The following is a 23,647-nucleotide window of genomic DNA, read 5'->3' on the forward strand; positions in this document are numbered from 1 at the left end:
ACTGTCAAAAATAAAACAATTTGATGGAGGTAAACACATCCATTCACACACATAAACTCTTAATACGATATGAGGACCTTAGTATCGAAATGGGACGATAATCATTTTCATAATTTTTCAGCAGAGATAAATTTCTGTTTCCAATATTTATAACCAATATTAAATATACTTTTATACCTAAATAAATAAATGGGTAGAGATGAATTTTTAGCACTTCAAATACAAAAGATATGTATTATTTAAATAAAGAATACACGATTTGAGAATGTCTTTGTCCGTTTTTGAAACCAAAATATGAAATTGTCCGTTTTTAAAACCCATAGAACTGTAATGGTCCGTTTTTAAATTAAATGTTTACTATGGTCAAAAAGTAATGATAGGGGGGGTTTATGTTCAGCATATAGAAATATATTTTTATTTGATACTTTTACCATATACTCTTCTAAACTGTAAAAATAACAAAGACGCTCCCACTTCGGTCTGGAATGTCCACTTTTGATGCAAAGATAGCTAAAATTTAAAGAGTCAGTTCGTCGGGTTGAGGACAGACTGGAGTGGAACAGACTAATCAGAAGTGCTCATGGTGATCACGATCCTCAGCATTGAGGGACCAACTTGGAAGAAGATTATTTATATATATATATATATATATATATATGTATATGAATATATTTTTATTTATTTATAAATCATGTAACACAAAGTATTTTACAAGTTTAATACATTATATTACATTTCCAGGAGTTACAAAAACTTAATTCGGGGCATAAATAATATTAACATTAAAAAAAATAACACATATGAACACAAGAGAACAACAAAGAAACAAAGCAAGTTTAGCACCTTTGTAACTAAATATAGCACAACAATATATACGCCAAAAACCTTTTCTTACACAAGCAGAAAAAATATATAAAAAAAACGCTTTTAAGAATAAAAAAAGTAGTGAATCTACGAAGGGAGATAAGGTCATTAACATCACATGCCATGCAGATAATGCTACCATTGTGATGATGAGAACATATCCATCTCAGTTAGTAAACATCTGGATGCTTAAGAAATGTCGTATAGTACAATGAACAAATGATTATTGGAAACATAATTCGGATATACACAACGTGTGTCAGACCAAATCATGGTGTATACAACAGAGGCGAGTAGTATAAATGTAATATAAATGTAGTTGCTAGTCATACGAAAAAATGATATATAATGTACCGTGACATAAGCTTCCCCTTGTTACATATCGATGTACTTACCCACAACTTGAAGGTAGGGGGTCGGTACTGTATCTTCGTAATCGCTCGAGAGAGCTTATCTTCAACTACATCATCATAGTGAAGGTATGGCGTCCTTAGCTTCCCATCATAATCGCGGCCCAGACGAGACATAATATGACTTGAACTTGTAATATGTTTGAGTAACCCTAACGGGATTTTAAAATTATGGATAAAATTAAAATTATTTTAACCCCAGTGAGGTCACATTATTTTTATTATCAATCATATTTCATAATGGAAAAAAATATGAATAAAAAAAAATATTACAAAATATAATATATAAATACAATATATTGTAAATAATATATGTACATCAGTAATACAGAGATGATTTTTTTTGTGGATTTATTAGTACCTACCTACATATTACATATATCTTAAGAGTACGCATTGTTTTTTATTTGTTTTATTTTATTGTGTCTATTATTACTATAATTATTGAAATACATTAAAAAAAACTTATGACTACTAACGAGATTTTATTAATAATCTAGTAAAATTATATTCGATTGTAGAAATTACATCTATCTTAGATTAAATTTTATTAAAATTAATCTTATATAAATTCTAATAAACTGCTTTAATAACATATAATGAAAACCAAATTTTGGTCTACAAACAATTTTTAATTTTTCTTTTGTGACTATTGGTGTTCACATATTATAATTGGTGAAAGATGTTTAGTGTTATTATTTTTTATTTTATAAATTGAATTTACATTGTGATATCTTTTACTGTTTGTGAACTGAAAATGAAATAAAAAAAAAATAAAAAAATAAAAATCTTGAAATGTTTTTTTTACGTGCTAAGAGGGGGTTATGTAATGAAATTGCGTTATTAAATTAACAAAATAGAATATTAATGAAATATAGTAAGAGTGGCTTTTATTATGGTATTTAACGTTAAGTGATTTATGGGTTAATATTTTGATTATGTATGTAAAAAAATATTATTGCCTTATTTTATTTACAAAATAATACTTGATATTTCAATGGTCATTAAAGTGAATTTCTTTTAAATACATGGAAATATGTCGATTCTGCGGTGAATCAAATTTGAAACGGTTTGTTATATTTACTCAAGGCATGCTTATAAAATATTTTCCCTGTTACTTTTTGAAAGGGTTGAATAGGCAATTCAAAAAATGAATTCATGAAATTTATAAATTATACCAAAATATAAGTGCTTTTGAAATATTATAATCCGCTGTGGGAGGTAAACATTTTGATTACTGATTTTATTTATTTTATTTTATAAAGTATTGAAAAAAATATGCATATATATGTAAACGAATATTTTATTATATAAAATATATACAATTACGTTTGTTGTTTTTTTCATATTGTTTTTATTTCTTATACAATATAATAATAAATAAGTTTATTATATTAGAAATCAAACACTGATTTGAGTCTCTTGGACACTTTATTTTATTTTAACAAATATAAAAACGAAAATTTCGTGACAAATGTTTCGCCTTGTTAGGGTATTTTCAAACGAATGTTTTAAAAGTTTCAAAATGCTCTAACAAGGCGAAACAATTGTCACGAAATTTTTGTTTTTATATTTTTTAAATTGTAAAAATAAAATAAAGTGTTCAGTAGACACTCAAGTCATTGTTTGATTTCTAATATTATAAGTTTAAATATGGAGTTTTACAAAATAAACACCAAATCAATAAATAAAAAATAAGTTGTATGTCTGTACTTATTAACTAAGATTTATTCCTAAAAGATTATTCGCAAAAGTAAGGATAGTATCATGAAATACAATTTGAAGATATTTGTCTGTACAATAAGGAAGTTCAGTATTACGGGAAATTGGATATAAAATGAAAACGAACTATGTAATTTGAACGACGTTGCTGTTTTATGTGAATCAACCAATGAGAAGAGAATTATGTAAAAATTCCGGTTTGCTTTCCGTCAATGGATAAATCGCAGAACTGATCGATAAAATAAGCGGAAGAGAACCTCTAACGTCACACACACGACTTATTTCAGAAACACAAAACTTTAGAAAAAATCATAGCCTTGATAATACGATATATAAAAATAGCTTTAAAAAATAGGCTTATAGTCTATAAACAATTTTTTTTTTTTTAAATCACTGAAATCACTCATTCAATAATGATGTTTTGACTTGTGACCTTTGATCCGATACGATTCAAAAATTATAAATGTGTTGATTTCAGGCCAGTTGGTCGGAGCAGTTCGTCCTCACGGTGCACGCGCGCAGCGTGCTCCCGTGCGACGCGCACGCCGGCGGAGTGCCCGTGCTGCTGCAGTACCCGGCGTGCGTGCTGGAGCGCGCCGACCGCGTGCGCGTGTTCGCGCGCCCGCCGCGCGCACCGCCGCACTACGTGGCGGAGCTGCGCGTGACGCGCGGCGCGCACGCGCTGCGCTTCCCGTGCGAGCTGTTCAGCGAGCGGTACCCGGAGTACTGCTTCGTGTACGTCAGCCAGGCCGTCAGCGGGGCGGTGTCGGACGTGAGGGAGGAGTGCCTGCCGACTCTGCCTGTCACCGGTAAGTACGCGAATTGCAGGTCAAGCGGGCGGGGCGGCATATTCACGAATAGCCGACGGGTTATCCGTTTGAAATGTTTCAGAATCTACCCTAAGTAGCTTCGTAATAGCATACGTATCAGATGGAGGTACCTGACGCATTATCCACTCTAGTAATAACCGGAACAATCCAAATTGTCGTATAACGCATTTAGCCGAGATCCTACCGAGTGAACACCCCGAACTGAAGACGTATTTCCGAGTGATGCGAAGTGTCACGAATGCATAACGCGTCGCGTTTTTGCGAAAATGATAGCGTGCGATACGCTTCGAGAACGTCATTCAGTGGTGGAATTCTGAATCTTCTCTCCCCCCAGAGAGTGATTAATTTTAAGAATTTTATTTATTCAATGCGACGACACTTTGCTTTATATAATGGCCACACTGATGATTAAACGTCAAATGGTGTATAAAACTGCTTCAAAAACGAAAATATAACTAATACGGTCAATTCAAACTATAGTCCTTAAAATGTAACATGATTAGAATGACAGCTGTCAGATAAAGTGACGACATAACTTCGTAGTATTTTTTATTGATTTATATTTTTTATTGATTTTTAGTTATTTATATTGACACACGAAAAATCATTTGTATCAGGCGTTTTAATTTATTTTTTTTCTACAATGCTTGAAACATAAATCAGCGTTAAAACTAAAAGAAAACCGTTTTTACAAGGTTACATCATTTTGCAAAAACGTTATAGATGGGACAAATTGATCAACGTTAATTTATCGAATAAAAAAAGAATTCATTTGATGTTGTTCATTAAAAAAATAGAAATGTTTCATTTTTTCTTGAATAATTGTGTTTAACACACTATAACAGGCTTGTTTTTGCGTTTTTTATATCAATTTTCGGAAACAGAGTTTCATGATTGCATGAAATAACTGATAAAATCGATTTGATCAGTGATCAGTAATTTCCTATCATTAATGAAATTAGTTTGACAGCTGTCATTCTAATTAAGCTATATTTTAAGGACTACAGTTAAGTGTTTTGGGTAATGCTTAAAGTCGCAATAATGTTATAAATAAAAAACCATCATGTTTGATTTCACGTGTTTATATTTTTTGACGTTTAATCATCAGTGTGGCCATTTATGAAGCAAAAATTGGTCGCATGTAAAAAATAAATATCCCCAAATTATTTACTCTCTAGGGGATAGAGAAGATTCATAATTGCACCCCAGGTCAGAAGCCCTGAGAAACAATTCACTAGATATGCCCTTTAGCTCTATAGCATGAAACAAAAACGTTCCAAATTTTTGTTTCGGTTTTTAGTTAGGTTTTTAGTTTAACAACAAACGTGTAACGGACGGTTTCGGTTTTCGCTTGCAATTCTCGACTCAAGTACCTACGGCTCGTTGTATTGCTGTAATATGTAGCAATTTTTTTAGTTTATATCCGTAAAATGGTTTTTCTCCGTATGAGCAACCCCATTAGGTTTTTTTAAATGGAATTTGCGTTGTTTTTTACCTAGATTCTTTCAATTTATCTAAACCGTTCTTCTCTGCATTTTCTCATGTGGAGTAGAAACTAATTGAAACTCTTCAGGAGATGCCAGTCTGTTGACAGTAGTCAACAGGCCTTCTGTTCCACTAGAATAGTGTTCGGCATTTTGTTCCCTACTTTGGTATTTTTTTCTAATTGCCTGCACTATTTTGACCATGTATAGTACTACCTCTCGTGTGAGTTCTTAATTATCTATCACCAATGGGATGTCGCGTTGATCTTCACCCAGGCTTCTGCATTGCGACTCCAGCAGTTGTCTCTGAAAGCTGAAAATGGGGCAATGCATCATTAGGTGAGGGACATCTTGAGGAGTTTCATCGTCACATAAGCAGCTGTCGATCTCGGAGAGCTATTAGGGTATTGCTCTAAGGGTATAACTCAATTTAGACGCTTGTAGCGCACCCGTCACATTTCGTTATATTCTCCTTAAATTCCTTAGGTGGAAAGTATTTTACCATATTTTTTAATTTTCGACTAATCAATGTAGGTATACAAGACAAAGCGTGTGAAATGTTAACAAAGGTTTATGATAAGTCTGCTATGAGTAAAACAAAAGTTTACGAGTGGTATAAGCGTTCCAAAGATGGCCGAGAAGATGTTGCAGATGACGAACGGCCCGCACGCCCCAGCACATCGACAACCGATGAAAACGTGGAAAAAGTTCATGAATGGTAATAGTCGATCGCCGAATTACAAAAGGAAAAGTTTCTGATGATGCTGGCATATCGATTGGCTCATGCCATTAAATTTTTCGAATGTTTTGGGTATGAAACGCGTGGCAGCAAAATTTGTTCCAATTTTTTTTAATTTCGAACAAAAACAGCGGCGAATGGAAGTTGCTCAGGTGCCACTAAATGAAGTCAACGACGATGCAAAATAACTGAAAGGGTGACGAAACATGGGTTTACGGATGTGACTTCGAAACTAAGGCTCAATCGTCCCAGTGGAGGCATTCAGGGATCGCCAAGACGAAAATCGCCGAGCTCGCCGAACACATCTAACCCTAGCGGCTGCCACAGACAAAGTAAACAATTAATACAGCTGAAAATTTTTGTCTACTTCAGGAGCATGTATACCAACATAATTTTGGCAATCGAGCTCTTCAAACCCGCGAAATTAAATCAATTCCCGTTATTTTCTGAACACACCTCGTATTTTTTTGAAACCGTATACCCTAAAAACGCTGAAAATGAGAAATATCTTTGAAATCCAATTCAGTCTTTGTAATTTCGTGAAAGCGTTCCGCAAAAACCCAGTCTAATAAATACAGGCATTATAAACGTATCTAAAAGTAATACGAAAATAAAACATTTCCAATAATTATGGTTGCCTATCAAATAGAGCAATGAAACGCCCTAAACCTCAACTCGTGATAGGAAATCGATTATTTACCCTTTTTTACATCAAACTCAGTTTCTGATTACTTCTGAAAGGGGGTATTTTCAGCTATTCATAGTGATTTACTTGCCCTCAGCCTTAGGTAATCCCCTACTCTAAGCCAACAGTCTAAATTATTAATTCCAAAGCCATGATTCAAAATTATCATCATCATAATTTGTTGACGATGAGTATCCATCATCAACATTCCCTTTTCGCACCTAATGGTGCATAGGGCACTGCGTTGGTATACAAATTGCAGCGTATCATGATCATTATTGTTACACGAAGGTAAAATGATCAGTCTTACGCTTCAGGTACCAGTCCAGGGACTATGAAATATTTTTGTGTGAAACACCGTATTGAAAAAATATTTCATATTTACCCTGTCGAAAATCGAACCCGAGACCTCTTGCGTGGTAGGGAAATGCGCTGATCATTACACCATGGTAAATGTTACACAGTGTGTAAAGTGGCCACTTAAACCAGCCAATGATAGGTCATAAGCCTTGTAGATGCATAGACTTCTATATTCGCTTCTCCAAAATGTTCTCCATCTTTTGTTGTAATGTGTTAATATTAACGTTGGGGATACCTGACAGGGCACTAAGAGAAGGGAGTTGAATCCAGTTCTTGTCTACAAACGTTTGGACAAACTTGGCCTCCGTGGTGTAGTGGTCGAGACGCATGACTCACGCACGGAAGGTTCCGAGTTCGATTCCCGGTGAGAACACAAAAATTAAAATGTGATTTTTCTCAAGCCTGGGTGTTCTGTGATGTAATTCACCACTGTAATTGGGCCTCCTGGCCTGTTGTGGTACAAAAATAATTATAAATTATAAAATATTGTCGATAATTTCCACATGATTAAATTTCAATTTGAATATTCATATAAGCTATTCAGAAGTATATCAGATCACAGCAGTATTTCTTTATTCCATACAACGCTATGGAGAAGACTAGAGATTTCTCTAGATGGATTTTAGTTCCTCAATATGAACAATAATTTAAAATAATTTCATTTATGGGAAGATTACGAAATGTAATAGATTTAAAAAGGTGTATTCTTCTATAAAAAACAATAATATGTCCACACATAAATTACGGTTCATCCACTTTTTTTATGTAATGAAGGAGAAATTCAAAATATACAAATTCTTCAAAATCAGGCAATGAGGATTATACTCAAAAGAAATATATATTCTAATGTCGAAAGAATGCACAAAAAATTGGTTTGCTCATAGTAAAGCAACTAATTAAATATAATGTGGCAATTTTTATACATAAAATAATTAAGGGGATGAATAAAATAAAAACAATAATAAAATTTGACCAACAATGTCATACATATGAAACAAGGGGTAAAAAAAGATAAGATTACCAATGAGGAAAAAAACAGAATCTCAAAACTCATTGTACAAAAGATTAAAGCTGCACAATGAGTTACCTGAAGAAATAAAGGAAATATAAAAAAAAAAAAATATTTAAAATTAATTAAAAAAAAATTGTTATTGAGAAATTTTGATAAAAGAGTTGGAATATTATCAAAACTTTATTAGTTCTTAAGATGTTATGAACTAACTAATTAAAGCATAAATAAATTAATAATTTTTCCACTACTTTGTCAAGTTACATATCGAATTAATTTAAAATGAAACTCTTAGTAATTTTCTTACACATAAGAGTTTAATATACTAAAACACAACTAGTTTCAGGTATTCTGAATTACCCATCATTAGGTGTAAATATAAGCTAAACTAAAATATTGTGGGCTTACAAGAAAAATTGACCAAGTGACAAAAGTCAATAATGTTCAGGGGAGCCATTTTAGTATTTTCTAGAGTTCAATTGCTTCTCAAAGATCAGGTTTTTCAATTAGGCGGTTGGTAATTTTACACTATATGCACGGTACTTTTTAACTTTAATGTAAAGTATAAACGTATTTAAAAAACATTATAACTTTTACACAAAAAAAAATAAAAAAAAATTCGTCAATTAGATATGAAATTAAGCAGATAATCATTTTTGTTTCGTTCATTGAGGGAGGTAGTATTTTATTTTAAAACTCTAAATTATTTTTTTAGATTTTTTTTTTCAATAATCCATTTTTGAAATATTTATGAAGGTTAAATAAACACAGAAATACGAAATAAATAATAAAGAACAAATAATTAAGAAGTGTTACGTAATAATTAAAAAAAAATAATTTATTAATGAACTTTTTATAAAAAAACCGTATCTGTCAAATACAAAACGTATACTAACTTACTAACTATTAACTACTTACTATAACTAACTCTTTACTGGTGACATCTACCTACAAGTAAAATTGACTAAGTGTTACTTGGTCAATTCTTTGGATCTTAAATTTATTAATTAAACTGACCATAAGTGTTGGTCAGTTTTACTTGTCAAAAATCTGTGAGCTTCTATCCAATGGTCAAATATTTTACATTTTTTTTCTGGAGTGTCAGATCGACTTTGCATTTACACCAGTCAAGCATTATGCTAATACGATGTCCAAAAATCGATAATCTCAATTTCGTCATTTTTGCAAATGGTCACTTTTACTTGTAAAACCACGATATACATACATGGATTAGTACTCAGGTACTGATAGGGTAGGTTGGAAGGGGCAAGGCAATGTGTGGTGAAAGGGGTGGGTTTTTTTAATTATGGGAATTATTGATAGCAGGGGTGAAAAGTTTTGGAATATAATATTATAAATTAACGTTTTCTGAGAATTTATTTTTTTTCCATTCCAAAACTATTTGTTTTATTCACATAATATTAAACTTTTACATTCTGTCACAAATAAAGGTATGATAATGAATAACTTAGAAAATATTGAAATAAAAAAATTCTTAGAAAACTTTATTTATTAATATTATATTTGAAAATTCTCCACCCCTGCTATCAATATTCCCCATAATTAGGAAAACCCACCCTCTCCACCACACATTGCCTTGCCCCTTCCACCTGACCCTATCAGGATCTAGGTCCTAATCTGTGTATACATTTTAGTTTATTTTATTTTTACACCTGATGATGGGTTATTCAGAATACCTATAACTAGTTGTGTTATAATATTATGTGGTATAAATTAAAAGTGTTTTACTTTAAATAAATTCAAAATGTTTTTCCACAAAGTAAACGCTGAAACAATATGTAATATAAGTTACGCATCGTTGATTTTGCCATTGCAATTCTTCTTCAGATTTGGCTTGAATTATTTTAATCAATTCGAAAAAATATTCTGTGTCACTGTTATTAAAAACTTTTTTTGTGTACATGGTAAATTAGACGGTTTAATAGTTTTGCCGGATTAACTTAATTGCCGGTTAACCCTGCATTTTTTGTGATATAGAATTTTCGCCCTAAATGTAGATTCAGGCATCCCACATAATAAAACATCGTTAGAATAATTTTATATCAGTACATAAATGAGTAGGTAGTAATATGTAGTTTGAATAGAACTCGTCTGGTCTTTTTAATGTCGGTTCTCATTAGTGACTGGCAAAATAAACAGTTCATTTTTGCTTCAATCCTACGCCGACGTGCGTATTCATAAAATATGAATTTTAAAATAAGGGTGAGGTTTCTTTGCGTGAAATTTTATTGAAAGCATACAAAAATATTGTATCTCACTTTTTTCCACGTCACCCCTAAGTATTTTCTTGCGTGCAATTTTAATGACTCGCTTTCACAAATGCTAATATTGTACATATGAGTACATATGTAGGCAATGATTATAATATTACTAGCAGGCCGACTGTTATATGATAAGAAATTTGGCCCTTCGGGCCTCAGTTGATAATTTAGAATCTCGGGCACTGTGAAATTTCACCCATTTGAGCTTCAAATATATTTTTTGCTGTTAGGAGCAATCTAAATATAATAATCAACTGGGTTGTGGTCCCGTAGCAAGTGTCGCGGACACAGGGGATCAAAGATTCGAGCTTCGCACCCCGCTCTACCACAACTTGGTTTCTATTTTCTTATATAAACATGGTTTCGGTTAATCATAAGAACACAAGTATTTATTTTTAAAAAGTAAATAAAAAATAATAATCTGTCACTCGGAATAACGCTTCTAAAACCACACAGTTATAATATATTAAATATCTCGGCTGCCTCCGCGGTGCAGTGGTTAAGACGCTTGACTCACGGATGGAAGGTTTCTTATTCAATTCCTGGTGAGAACACAAAAATTAAATGTGATTAAAGCAACTATTTTTGCCGGTCTGTTATTTTTTTTTATTACACAATAAACCTAATACTCACTTTTTTATGTTTTCTCAGAAAGCGACTTTTTCTGCTGTCTGTTGTTATTACACCACAATAAGACAGGAGGCTCATGTAGCACTTTTTTTTTTCCACTCAACATTTTGCCATCTAGCGGCCGACCTGTGAAAAGTTAAATCAAAATCTCATTCAATATACGAACCACTACAAACTCAACTCAACTCGCTTATGAAACTTCTCGCTTAGCCAGTACATGTACTAAAATTAAGAATTTTTACCAGCGGGCAAAATAAGCTCGTACAGGACAGACGCAATCAATCATTTCTAGAAGAAATATTGTAAACAAGCAGGCAATAGATATAATGGATGTTAACACACCTTGTGTTCGATTTTTTCCAAGTAAAGATAATAAGATCACACAAACAAACAAAAAAATACAACAAATTAGTCTGTAATGTATTCTCCTTCATTATTTTACAACAAATTAGTCAATAATTTAAAGTATTAAATGCTATTAAATATTTCTATATAACCAGTTACCGACTTTTATATGTCTACCGGTTTCGAAACATACCCATGTCTATGTCAGGACACTAATTTAACCAACACCTTTAATTAGTGTCCTGACGAAGAAAGGGTTACGTTTTGAAACCGGTAGACATAATAAAGTTTTTAAGTGGTTAAATACAGATATTTAATAACATTAAGTTTGACCACAAAGTTAATGTTAACAAATTACAACAGGGATGGAGAATACCTTAAATAAGGGAATATGGAAGTCTAGGCATTAACAGGGCTTATGACAAGTCATTGGCTGGTTTAAGTGGCCACTTTACACACTGTCTAACATTCACCATTTTGCCTATGTTTGAACAGCCACATCTCCTCAATTCCTCCACTTGTTGATTTTAGTAAAATTAAAGAGCTGGAACCTTTATTGTTGTGAAGAGGTTCATCTGACTGAATTATTTCACATACTAGGCAACGCCTAAAAACAATTATCCAATTTTTAAACTTCTTGGACCAGTTGGTTTCATTACAATATTTGAGTTTGTATAAATGTTTGTCGACAAAAGACTGGATTAGTTAGTTAGTTAGTTACTGGAATAGTTATTATATTTAACAAATTAAAACAGGGATGGAGAAAACCTTCAATAAGGGAATATGGAAGTCTAGCCATTTACAAGGCTTATCACCTGTCATTGGCTGGTTTAAGTGGCCACTTAAAGACACTACAATTATAAATATGAACATCTTTCTTCCCCTCCTTATCCTCTATTCATGCATCCCTGTCCTAATCCCGCTCCATTTGCAGTTCATTTCTAAAAATATACATATTTATATCTGTCTTTTTTCATTATATAAAAAAAAAAATGTTATAAAAAACATTTTTAAATGTATAAACTTTATATTTTCTTTAATAACTTCGTACAGTTCTGAGTTCATGTAATATATCTGTTGTTTACTATAAATATGTTTGTAGAGTTGTTGGCATCCCAAATAAAATAAAATAAAATAAATTAAGGTGATTTTAAACGAAAATATGAAACTAATTCATGGATGGCGCTTTTATAATTTTTTTATTATTATTTAACAAAAAATAAGATAAGTTGTTTTCTGTTTTATACACCATTTTGTAAAAAGGACCTAAAATATATTGCTGTGGTATTTGTTACAATCAAAATAGTGTAAAGTTTTTGCAAACCAAGTTTTGTAAAATTTCCATTGAAAATAAACATAAAAATGGCATTTTTCAATAAAAATGTATAAAAACGCCATCTATGAATAATTACTTTCATATTTTCGTTTTCTTCTTCGCAGTCTCAATCCTGGGGATTGGTTTGCAGCAAAGTCTTGCATCTCGTCCTCCATTGGTCCCTATTGTCTGCAGCCCTCTTCAGCTCGACATATGAGGCGCAGTTCAAATCTTCGCACACTTGCTCCAAATATTCCCGTCGGGGGCGCCCTCTATAATTTGTCCCCTCAGCCATTCCCTCTACGATGTCGTGCAGGAGACCCCCATGGCGCATAATGTCGGCTCGCCTCTCTGAGATGGTTTTGATTAGGTGCCTACCTTCTTCGATTCTGTTGAGAACCTCGTCAATAGTGATGTGGTCTGTCCAGCAAATTCCTAATATTTTCTGTACCACCACATCTCGAAGGCCTCTAGTCTTTTTTTATCTCTTTCGGTAAGGCACCATGTCTCACAACCGTACATCAATATGCTCCATACACATATCTTGGCGAGTTGCTTGCGGAGTTTTCGATTGATATTATTTGACTCAATTTTTTTTGTTAAGAATCACCTTAAGTACATAAGTAAGTGTAGGTACTAATTAATGATCATTTTTTGTAGCTTACAATTTTTTAATATCACCGCTCGCCACTGGGCTAGTTAGTTATATACTATAACTATAAATAATACTCAATGGGATTACCGTTGAAGTACTCACCATATATGTATAATATTGTACTGTTATACTGTCATATAGTTAAGTTTCTTGTATTTTCTTGCAGGCGGCACTCGTAATTAGTGCCCGTAGGGCATTCAATGGCAATTTGTGTTTACTCCTGCACGAAAATCTTAACTGAAAATATGAATATGTATGCTGTGTAAATTTGTGCTAATTAATATCATTCAATAGATTATGCAGATGCATGGGTAAACAATTACATATTATTACATTTTGAACATGAATGTAAGTTCTAAATGTTGAAAGTAGGCTCAGTACCACCACGCCAGTTACGATTCTATCACACTGCTCTAAAAAGTGCTTCGACCTCAAAGTAATAATGCGCCAAGCTATATAGGAGCCCAAACGTAGAAAAACCATTATATGACTATTGGGTATTAAGTTAGCTTCAGTTCGTAGCAAAACAATGGGCCGTACTCAGGTCAAGAATTGCCAAATGGATATTAATTTGCATTGTAAATACTTTTAAATATGTACCTGTGTATTTATTATTGCAGGATAATTCCAATTTATTTTTCTATAATACGCCTATATTTATTTTATGAAACTGAAAATACACGTATGTGTTTATTCTTTTATTTATTTTTTCATTTTATTCACAATATACTTATGTTACATTTATTGAGACATAAATCCCAACTCCATCGAACCAAAGTCCTGTGTTGAGTTTGTTTGTTTGTCCGTCACATCTCCGAAACGGCGAGTCGTAGCGGCCTGAAATTTGGACACGTCATTTAAGATGCAATTTCAAGGTTGACGTTGCTTTTTTTGAGCAAAATTTGAATCAACCTCTACTCGATAAAAACTCCAACTTTATATGGACGCCTAGTGCGGCCCCGGCATATTGCCCGTAACCAACTGTCATTATCAACAGTAAACATACTTTGATTTACAAATTTATCTTTGATATAAGGAAAGTTTTTAAGCAATATAAAACACGTGTCGGGACAATAAATGCCAAAAATCAATATAAATCATGGAAAATATTCGAATTTACCTGTGAAAACTGTCTTCTTTAACACCTTTGACGCTCTTACTGCTGTAACCAAACATACTGCAATTCACAATAATCGATTTTTATTTATCATAACGTAAATATCCAAGTTATTTACAAACAAAGCCAAGCACAGCTACAAAAGCATCCGATTGAACCGTTATGTTTATGTTGTCAAACAAAACAAAATGGCCACCAATTTATTGCTAAGCAACAAACCAGCATTGCTTGCATTCTATGAAACATAGTGATAGGGCTTCTCTATAGGTTCATTCATTATTACTCTGAGGTTTCGACTGTTATTTTGCTAAATAGTTTCACGTCACCGGCCTGGTTTATTGTTTTCGTGGGCAGAGAGGTGGCCACAGTTTTCTTAATATATTTATTAACGAACGTTGTCCATTTATACAATATAAAGGTTTTTAATATTACAATAAAAGAATAGTTAAAAGCATTTTATAAAAAAGAAAAGAAGCATTGGCAAACATAAGGGACATCAAGACAAGATCTGGACAATTTAAATCGCTGTAAACTCAAACCAAAAAAGTTCAGATCTTGTCTTGAGTTAACAATACGACAAAGACGGGATTGGAGAGTAAAGGCCATAGTTTGTTCGATGGTGATCGATGAACAGTACTTCATTGTTTCTCAACCTACGAGTCGGAATATGGAATTTTACTTGTCCCAGTAATGACGGAAAATTGATTATACCATTTAATATGCCGAACATAGATATGAAATCAATATTAGTTTTACGTTTCTGTAGACTAGAAATATTTAACATTGACTCTACATCAGCATAAGAATAATTACCCCTCTTTAGTCCAAGCATCCACGCTACTTTTTGAAGCAAGCGACGCACAGTGTTTTGACCCATACAAGCTACAAGATAAAAAGTCACTTTTGAATTCTTAAACGATGACGTCATGGGGGCATTACCAGATAGTTAGTGTGACGATTGTAAGCCTAATTGGGGTGTTTAATGCTTAGGGTGATTCATACCAGAATATGAAAGTCGGATAATTGGTTTTTGAAAGCCTAATTACATTTATTTGCATTTTGGCGTCCGACGTGTAAAGGTTGTTTATCAAGTTTAAAGTTTTTTATTTCGATTTTTAAAAAAAATGGAAGCTATTTTGGAAGGTATGTTGTATAGTTTTTTTTCTAATATTTTAATGTATTTCATTTAGGTACTTAAAAAAACAATAATTTAACTTATGTATTTTTCAGTAGTTAAAAAAATATCAATTTCTAACTTCTCGAGAATTTATCTCGGAGAGTATATCAAAGTAGCAAAATATTATTTTTATTTTTCAATAGACCAATTTATTGTTAATTCATTACAGTTTCGATATTTTACCGCACGAAGTTGCATCTATCTTATTTTGTTATTTTACAGGTACCAGATACGAGATTTCCAGGCAAGAATTGTACGTGATGTGGAAGAGTTTGACGAAGAAAGAAAGGCTTCAAGGAGTGTTAAATAATATTGTTAGTAAATTTGAAGTCGGTGAACTCAGTGCAAGTGGTGAAAAACTGTTAAAAAATCAAATTAAGCTTATTTGTTTAAATATTAGCAGAAAATGGACCGAATCTGGCTGTAAACTAGATAGATTTGTTAAAAAAAAATTTGAGTGGCTCGACGGTAGTGAAAATATTTTGATATGTGAAAACTTTCGACAAAGTCCTTCAGTAGACATGAATGAACCATCTACGTCTACTGGAAGGCCCGCAAAGGATTTTGGGGCATGCAGTGATCAGTGCAAAAGGACAAAAGTGCGTGATTTAGTGAGTACGAAGACATCTGAAGAACTTTCGTTTGCCACGCAGGTATCTATTCGAGCATCAGGAAAACGCACAGTTGCCGATCTCCTAAAGAAAATTTTGAAAGCTACTCCCAATGAAGTAGCAAAAATACGTAGGGAACGTCAACAAGTAAACAAACAGCGGGCATTGACAATTGAGGAAGCGCTAAGTTTATACGTTGACTGTAAATGATCTTCGCATTCCTACAAAGTTATGCGTAAAAATGCCATAAAAACCGGCCACAACATATATCCGGCATTTTATAGTTTAAGAAAAGCAAAAAAAGCATGTTGCCTGAGCAAGGAATTTGTCAAAATAACGGAAACTAGTGCAGAAATCCAGCTACAAGCGATTTTAAATCATACGGTGGAACGATTTCTAAATGTAGAATCAGAAGTCTTAAAAGAAAAAGTTCCTTCAGGTTCTGTACTGACTCTTATATGCAAGTGGGGTGGAGATGGAAGCTCGGGACATGGTAATTATAAACAGAAATTTCACACAGAGCATGCACTAGATGAATTTTTATTTATTATGTCATTCGTTCCAATACAACTAAGGCTTAATGATGACCCTAATATAGTAATTTGGCAAAATGTAAGCCCTTCCTCAACCTCTTATTGTCGTCCTATTAAATTTATTTTCGCCAAAGAAACTGATATTCTTACTAAGTCTGAAATCGAAAAACTTCAAGATGCAATTGAAAAACTTGAAAATTTTAATGTTAATATTGGAGGTGTAGTATTGTCCATAAAATTGAAAATGCTTTTAACAATGGTAGATGGTAAAATTTGCAACGTTTTGGCTGAAAATAAGTCAACCATGTCCTGTTATATTTGTGGCGCCAAACCCAGTGAAATGAATTCTATTAGTATTAATAGAGTTTCTCGACAAGAATTTTATTCCTTTGGCTTATCTACATTACATGCTCTTTTTATATTTCTCAAAATACATCTATTTGAAAATCACTTAAAACAAATGTTTTATTTAAAAACCTTTAAGTTTTATCATCATCATACCATATCCGCTCCCTATGTGGAGCATATGGATTCCATAATCTGCCTCCGGCCAAGCGATCGACCTCCTGTACATCCTCCCAAGTTAAGTCCACGCACCGCAACTCTGACGCAAACTGCCCACAAATTGTCAACAGTGAACGACCAGGACGCCAAGAACCTGATGCCTTGTAACATAGGCAAGCATGGTTAAGGCTCTCGGAAGGCATACGTAGTACATGGCCTTGCCAGCCAAAACGCCTTGGATGACAGTAGATACCAAGGGTTGCTGTGTCCGTTGCCTCACTTCTGTGTTCCTTACAATGCCAAACTTTTAAGTTTATTTAAACCCTTTCAGTTGTCATGTTTAACATAATAAAATCAGCTGTAAAATGGTTATTCTGACAAAACAAGTGAAGGCAGATTAGTTCTCTCGGGTGAAATCTTTATTTTATGCCTAAGTATCTAATATAATTTTCAATGATTTATTTTATGGGTTGACCGATTTATCAGTCAATAGAATTAAAGTAATAATTTCAATTATTTATGATCCTTAAAAACATTATTGGATGAAGATATCAATTTCCAGAAAATTTATTTCGTTTATTAAATAACAAAATGTGACATATTTTTTATAAAACGAATTATTATTACATATTTAATAAAAAAAACCTCTTTTTAGGATTAAATGAATCGCATACGTGAGTTAAAAGTACATTCAGAATTTTTAGTTTCTAGCTTGTATGAAACGAAACACTGTGCGACGTTGGACTGATTCAATGTGATTTATGCGATTCACATAGAATGGAGACCAGACCGCGCTACTCTAAAAACCGTTTTTTCGCATATCAGAAACAGTTAAAAAACCGTGGTAAGCGAAGGGAGGAGAGGGTAACTGTCGTGAGGTCATAAAAATGAACAATTGTTTAAAAATTGGTCAAATATCATCGAACTCTGTAGATCGGTAGATTACTCGAAAGTCAGTCGATCTACTAGGTAATCCAAAAATATATTTTTATATTTATGTATCGTATAAACATCGCTATGATTTTTTTACAGTTTGTAATTTTAAAATTATACCACCCGTGACGTCGCGAGTTCAAGTCTATGAGTTTCCTGATATCCCGTGTTTTTTAAAACACGCTAAACGTGGTTGCCTGGAAACCGGCAATCTATCTCAACACATGATTGATTGGCTGTTCTAAACAAGTGTTCATCTGAACCTGTGACGTTTTAAAGTAGATATATGTTGCCATTAAGCGTGTTGTCCAGATGTTTATTGAAATTAATTTTTTTAGTTATCTGGGGTTACAGCACCAATGAATGACCGTTTAAGTTTCAGCTTGTAGTGAAATCCACATTAAAGGTATAAATTTCATTATTTGAGCGAACAAAATAAAGAAATCAATAAAAAAACACACTAATTTTACTTTTTTATTATACTACTACCCCAGTAAAAATAATACTCAGATTTAGTTACATCCCTAACACATTAGAATATGGATGTATTCAAAGAATTGCACAGGAAATAGCATAAAAAAAACACCACACCTTTCTTTATTAAAACACCATTTATCTCAGAACATAACGGGAAGACGCACTATTACCTTTTGACAACTCACAGTTCAAAACTGATAGATTTGTTTCTTACCAAAAGATGTGTCCGCCTACTGCTTTTGTCATAGTTTCCAGTAATAAATGTTTTTTGACTGGACACATGTAGCAATTCTTATTATATATGGAAATAGAGCTCTCAAATATTTAGTACCTAGAATTTTTAATTTATTACCAAAAGAACTTAAATTTAACTCACATTGTAACAAGAGCAAAATAAGAGAGTGGCTACTCGATCAAGAGTTTATATATGAATAGTAGCTTAGGTGTAAATATTTTTTTTTTTCATATATTTTCTTGTATTTAAAAAATAAATTTATATATTATTATTTGTATAAACATGTTTATTCTGATCTTTCCGGCTGTTAATTTTTATATGTTATTCATTGTTTTTATAAATGTAAATAATATTATTAAGTCAGTATAAATATAATCTTCACCAACAAGCTACAAAAAGTGGCTTGGTGGGATTTTAGTTTTAGTAAAAATATAACAAGTGAAATTTTTTTAAATTGTAAAAATGTATAATTATGCTATTAAATCAAATAAATTAAAATTAATTGCGTTTTATTAACCGATGGTTATTCACTGGGGGGTGGTCACTTACTGGTGCTTTGACCCTATAATAACTAGGTGTTTAAATTTTATTTGTGAAACTATCTAAATAAATACATTATATTACAATAATATGCGCGCTTCCTTTTTCTATTTTGTTATATCCCGACTCAACACAGGGCTTTCGGCCTCGGAGAGTTAGGTATACGTTATTCTTTTTGTTGTAATGTGTGTCTTTATATGAATAAATTAACAAATAATAATTAATAAAACCAGCATAACATTTTTTGGATCCAAATTTCGGTAGCACTGCTCATTAGGAAGGTAGGAAGTTAATTACCATATAAATCTACTTATCATGCGTCAGAGTTGTATTAGTAATTAGTACCGAAGAATATTATGTTTGCATTCGAACGATTTCTCGCAAAAAACGCCATTTGGCAATTTCGTAACCATGTTCACCTGAGAGGCTTTCCGGAAACTTCTAGAAAAAGAAAAATGATTATTGGGTTGAATGTTCCATTAAGGTTATATCAACGAAAAAAATGACCTGGAAAATGGGAAAGGAGTAGATATCCCTTCCTTCTATTGATGGTACTTTAACTGGCGTGGGAGGGTCGGATGTCCACTTAAACATTTCATTGTGGAAATTGCTAATTTAGTACCTATACGGGTCTCATAATAAAAGGGCTCCATTTTCCGCGACCTTTATTTTGAAAATCGTTACCATGCAAGGGGAGTCTGGAATAATCCGCCAATGCGAGTGATATATTTATTTATTGTATATACTTAAATAATAGTTAATTTAAAAAGGAAGTCAGCGACAGCGCGTAGGCATTATCGTTGTGGAAAAGTAATGATAGGTAAATACAATATTGTTTTTTAATTTTTATTTTGAATTTACAATGGAACATATGTACAAACGTTTAATACTTTGTTTTCCAGATTCAGTTATTGTATAATATAACTTATAAAATCTTATATAATGCATACGTTCGCAGCCATCTTGAGTTTGCATCTGTTGTTTGGAATCCTCGATTTACAATTTATATATCACAACTAGATAAAATACAGAATAGATTCCTTAAACTTCTGGATCGTAAATCTCTTACATATTTTGACTCGTATGAAGACTCTTCTTTATTTCATAGTTTAACTTCCCTTACTAAACGTAGAAGCATTTCTGATCTGTCTTTCCTCTTCAAAATTTTAAACAATTTTATCGATAGTCCATATCTCTTGAAGTGTATTTCAATCAATTGTCCCGTAAAGTCAACACGACAAGTTAATTTTTTTTTCATTCATTCATTGCCCAAACAAAATTATATTAAAAACTTGTTTATTTGTTGTAGCTGCTCCAAATTTAATTTACTTTGTCCCCATTTAGATATTTTTAATACAAAATTTTGTGACTTAAAAAAAACTTTTTGAAACTGTAAAATGAAACATTTGTCAGTGTGCAATAAGTTTATGTTTCTTAAAATATGTTTTATTTATTATAATATCAAAATTTTGAATTGGTCAACTACATTATGAAAATCCCTCTCCTCCACTCTATTTCTTCATCCCTTAACCTTTTTACGAGCTCTTTTTTTTTCTCATGTCTGATAGAATATATTATTTTTCTCTTTACTGTGTAACATGTTCTCTCATTATATTTGTGAAAATTTTAACTGGATGTATGTACTATTTTTTATATTTTGTATTTTTATATAACAACTGTTGTTTTTCCTTAATAAATAAAAATAAAATAAAATAAATAAAACATTAAGTATATTGTTATTTGTAAGTTTGAAATAATTTTAGGTCTAATATTAAATTTCCATTATATTATTGTGAATATGACCGTAGATTCCAATAAATAAATAAAATTTATAAAAACTAAAAATAATCTCACTGAATTATTTTGGATAGTGTTTTTTTATTATTCACAGAAATTCAAATGCAGTTATTATATAATGTATAAGAAAAGAGCTGAATAGTGCGTATAAGGTTATATATTATTATTCATCACACATTTGTAAAAAAATAATAATCTTAGAGGATAAATAACAGGAGTCACATTGAACGAATTGTTCAGGAAACAAGATTTTGTGATTGTGCGATTTCCAAAACACGACAACTTTTGAATCAAATGAGATAATTTCAATCTTTAAAGAACTATCAATGTAAAATATTTTTTTTACTGTAAAAATACATATTAAAATATCGTATCTCGGACTACTGATGTTTTTTTTGCATTAAAACAATGTGGACTTCAGATTTTTATTTTTATTTAAAAAAACATTTTTATGACGAATGTTAACTTTGGTGTTTTATTCACGTATAAAAAGCTTATTGCAATAATTTCTGCACTTCAAAACGGCAAAAAGTGGATGCCCGTGTTTTTTCCTCTAAAGTACAGATATACAAACCATTTTTTTTACATATTTACATGATAATAATAATATTTTGAAAATTTTATTTCATCATTATTCCTTTTCGGAACCTCTTGATGTATAGATGACTGTATTAAAATACTAACAGCAGCGTATATAAATGTTTTTTGCTATACGAAGAAATGATGATTAGTCTTACACTTCAGGTGCTAATCTCGGAACTATGAAATAATGCGTTGTTAAAACACCCCCTTTCAATAAATTTTTCATGTCAACCTTCTTGGGAATCGAACTAGAGACCTTTCGCACGGTAGGCAAACGCGCCGACCATTAACCATGAGGCACATTGAATAATAGTCGGGATTAAAAAATAGGTTGAAACAAGAAAACCTATGGCCCCCGTGACGTAATGGCTAAGACGCCTTACGTACAGAGCATTTCAAGATCAATCACGTTGAGATAATTAAAAATTAATCTAAATTTCCTTAAGCCTAGGTATTCTGTGTTGTAATTCACTACTGTAATTGGTCCTATTGTCTTGTTTTGGTGCAAAAAAGGCAATTAAAAAGGGTTGTTTAAAGTAGTATTCTTATTTTTATTCTTAGAGGGGGAGGGGGGGTAAAGTATCGGGATATAAGGTAGGGGGCGAGCTCTTTAACATCCTCAGATTTAACTCAGGTAAATCATAAGAACGCAAATATTTATTTTTCTTTAAAAAAGGTTAACTATTTGGGGTGTCATATTAGTAACCCAAACCTTACCCTGATCTCTATCTTAATACCAGAAGTTCAGTTCATAACTTTAAAGTTATATTTCTTTTTGAAGCTTAAATCACTTCACCACACACGTCACAAAAGTTTTCAAGACTACATACACGGTTGCGTGACGTTCAACATATATTGTACACGGTTTGAGTGGTTCACAAATTCGGTTAGTTAATGTGTGATATTAGTGAAAATGGTTTGGTATTGATATATCTATATCTATATCTATATCTATATCTATATCTATATCTATATCTATATCTATATCTATATCTATATCTATATCTATATCTATATCTATATCTATATCTATATCTATATCTATATCTATATCTATATCTATATCTATATCTATATCTATATCTATATCTATATCTATATCTATATCTATATCTATATCTATATCTATATCTATATCTATATCTATATCTATATCTATATCTATATCTATATCTATATCTATATCTATATCTATATCTATATCTATATCTATATCTATATCTATATCTATATCTATATCTATATCTATATCTATATCTATATCTATATCTATATCTATATCTATATCTATATCTATATCTATATCTATATCGATACTAGACAAGAATGTAGGTGATATAATTCAATTAGATGAATATTACTCGCATAAATAAAGATTTCAGCTCTTTAACTTCACAAACATCAACAGATGAAAGAATTGAAGTAATATAGATGTTAAAATATGGGCAGAATGGTGAATGTTACACAGTGTGTATTACACACTGTGTAAAGTGGCCACTCAAACCAGCCAGTGACAGGTCATAAGCCCTGTAGATGCTTAGACTTCCATATTGCCTTCTTTAAAATGTTCTTCATCTCTGTGTAATATGTTAATGTTAACAGCTCCCCAGGGAGTTGAATCCAGTCCCTGTGTTCAAGTGTTTTGTTTCATTATAATTGTTTTTCAATATTATTTTATACTTTGTCAAAGACGTAAGCCGTCAAAATATATAAATAAATAAATAAGTGGTTAAGATAAATATAACATAATTATATTTTGGATGTGAGAAGTTAGTGTTGTTTAGTCTTGACCATCTGAGTGTCGTGGAATA

General features: G+C 32.0%; 1 protein-coding gene and 1 long non-coding RNA gene across 2 annotated transcripts in view; both read left to right on the forward strand.

Annotated features, from left to right (window-relative positions):
• The window catches only part of gogo (thrombospondin-1 like protein golden goal), a 264,490-nt gene that overhangs the window by 201,357 nt on the left and 39,486 nt on the right, over window positions 1-23,647 (forward strand). Inside the window, exon 4 of the mRNA XM_088235559.1 lies at window positions 3,475-3,805. Coding sequence (XP_088091685.1) covers window positions 3,475-3,805 — 331 coding nt within the window. The remainder of the gene's footprint in view (window positions 1-3,474; window positions 3,806-23,647) is intronic.
• LOC148275541 (uncharacterized) lies at window positions 15,301-17,229 on the forward strand. Its single transcript, XR_015824004.1, has 2 exons — window positions 15,301-15,590; window positions 15,847-17,229. It is a non-coding gene; the product is annotated as an uncharacterized LOC148275541 (long non-coding RNA).

This window comes from Micrasema longulum, unplaced genomic scaffold (genome assembly GCF_059751315.1).
Source record: "Micrasema longulum isolate JH-2025_06_02 unplaced genomic scaffold, ASM5975131v1 h1tg001400l, whole genome shotgun sequence".
Taxonomy (NCBI): Eukaryota; Metazoa; Arthropoda; class Insecta; order Trichoptera; family Brachycentridae; genus Micrasema; species Micrasema longulum.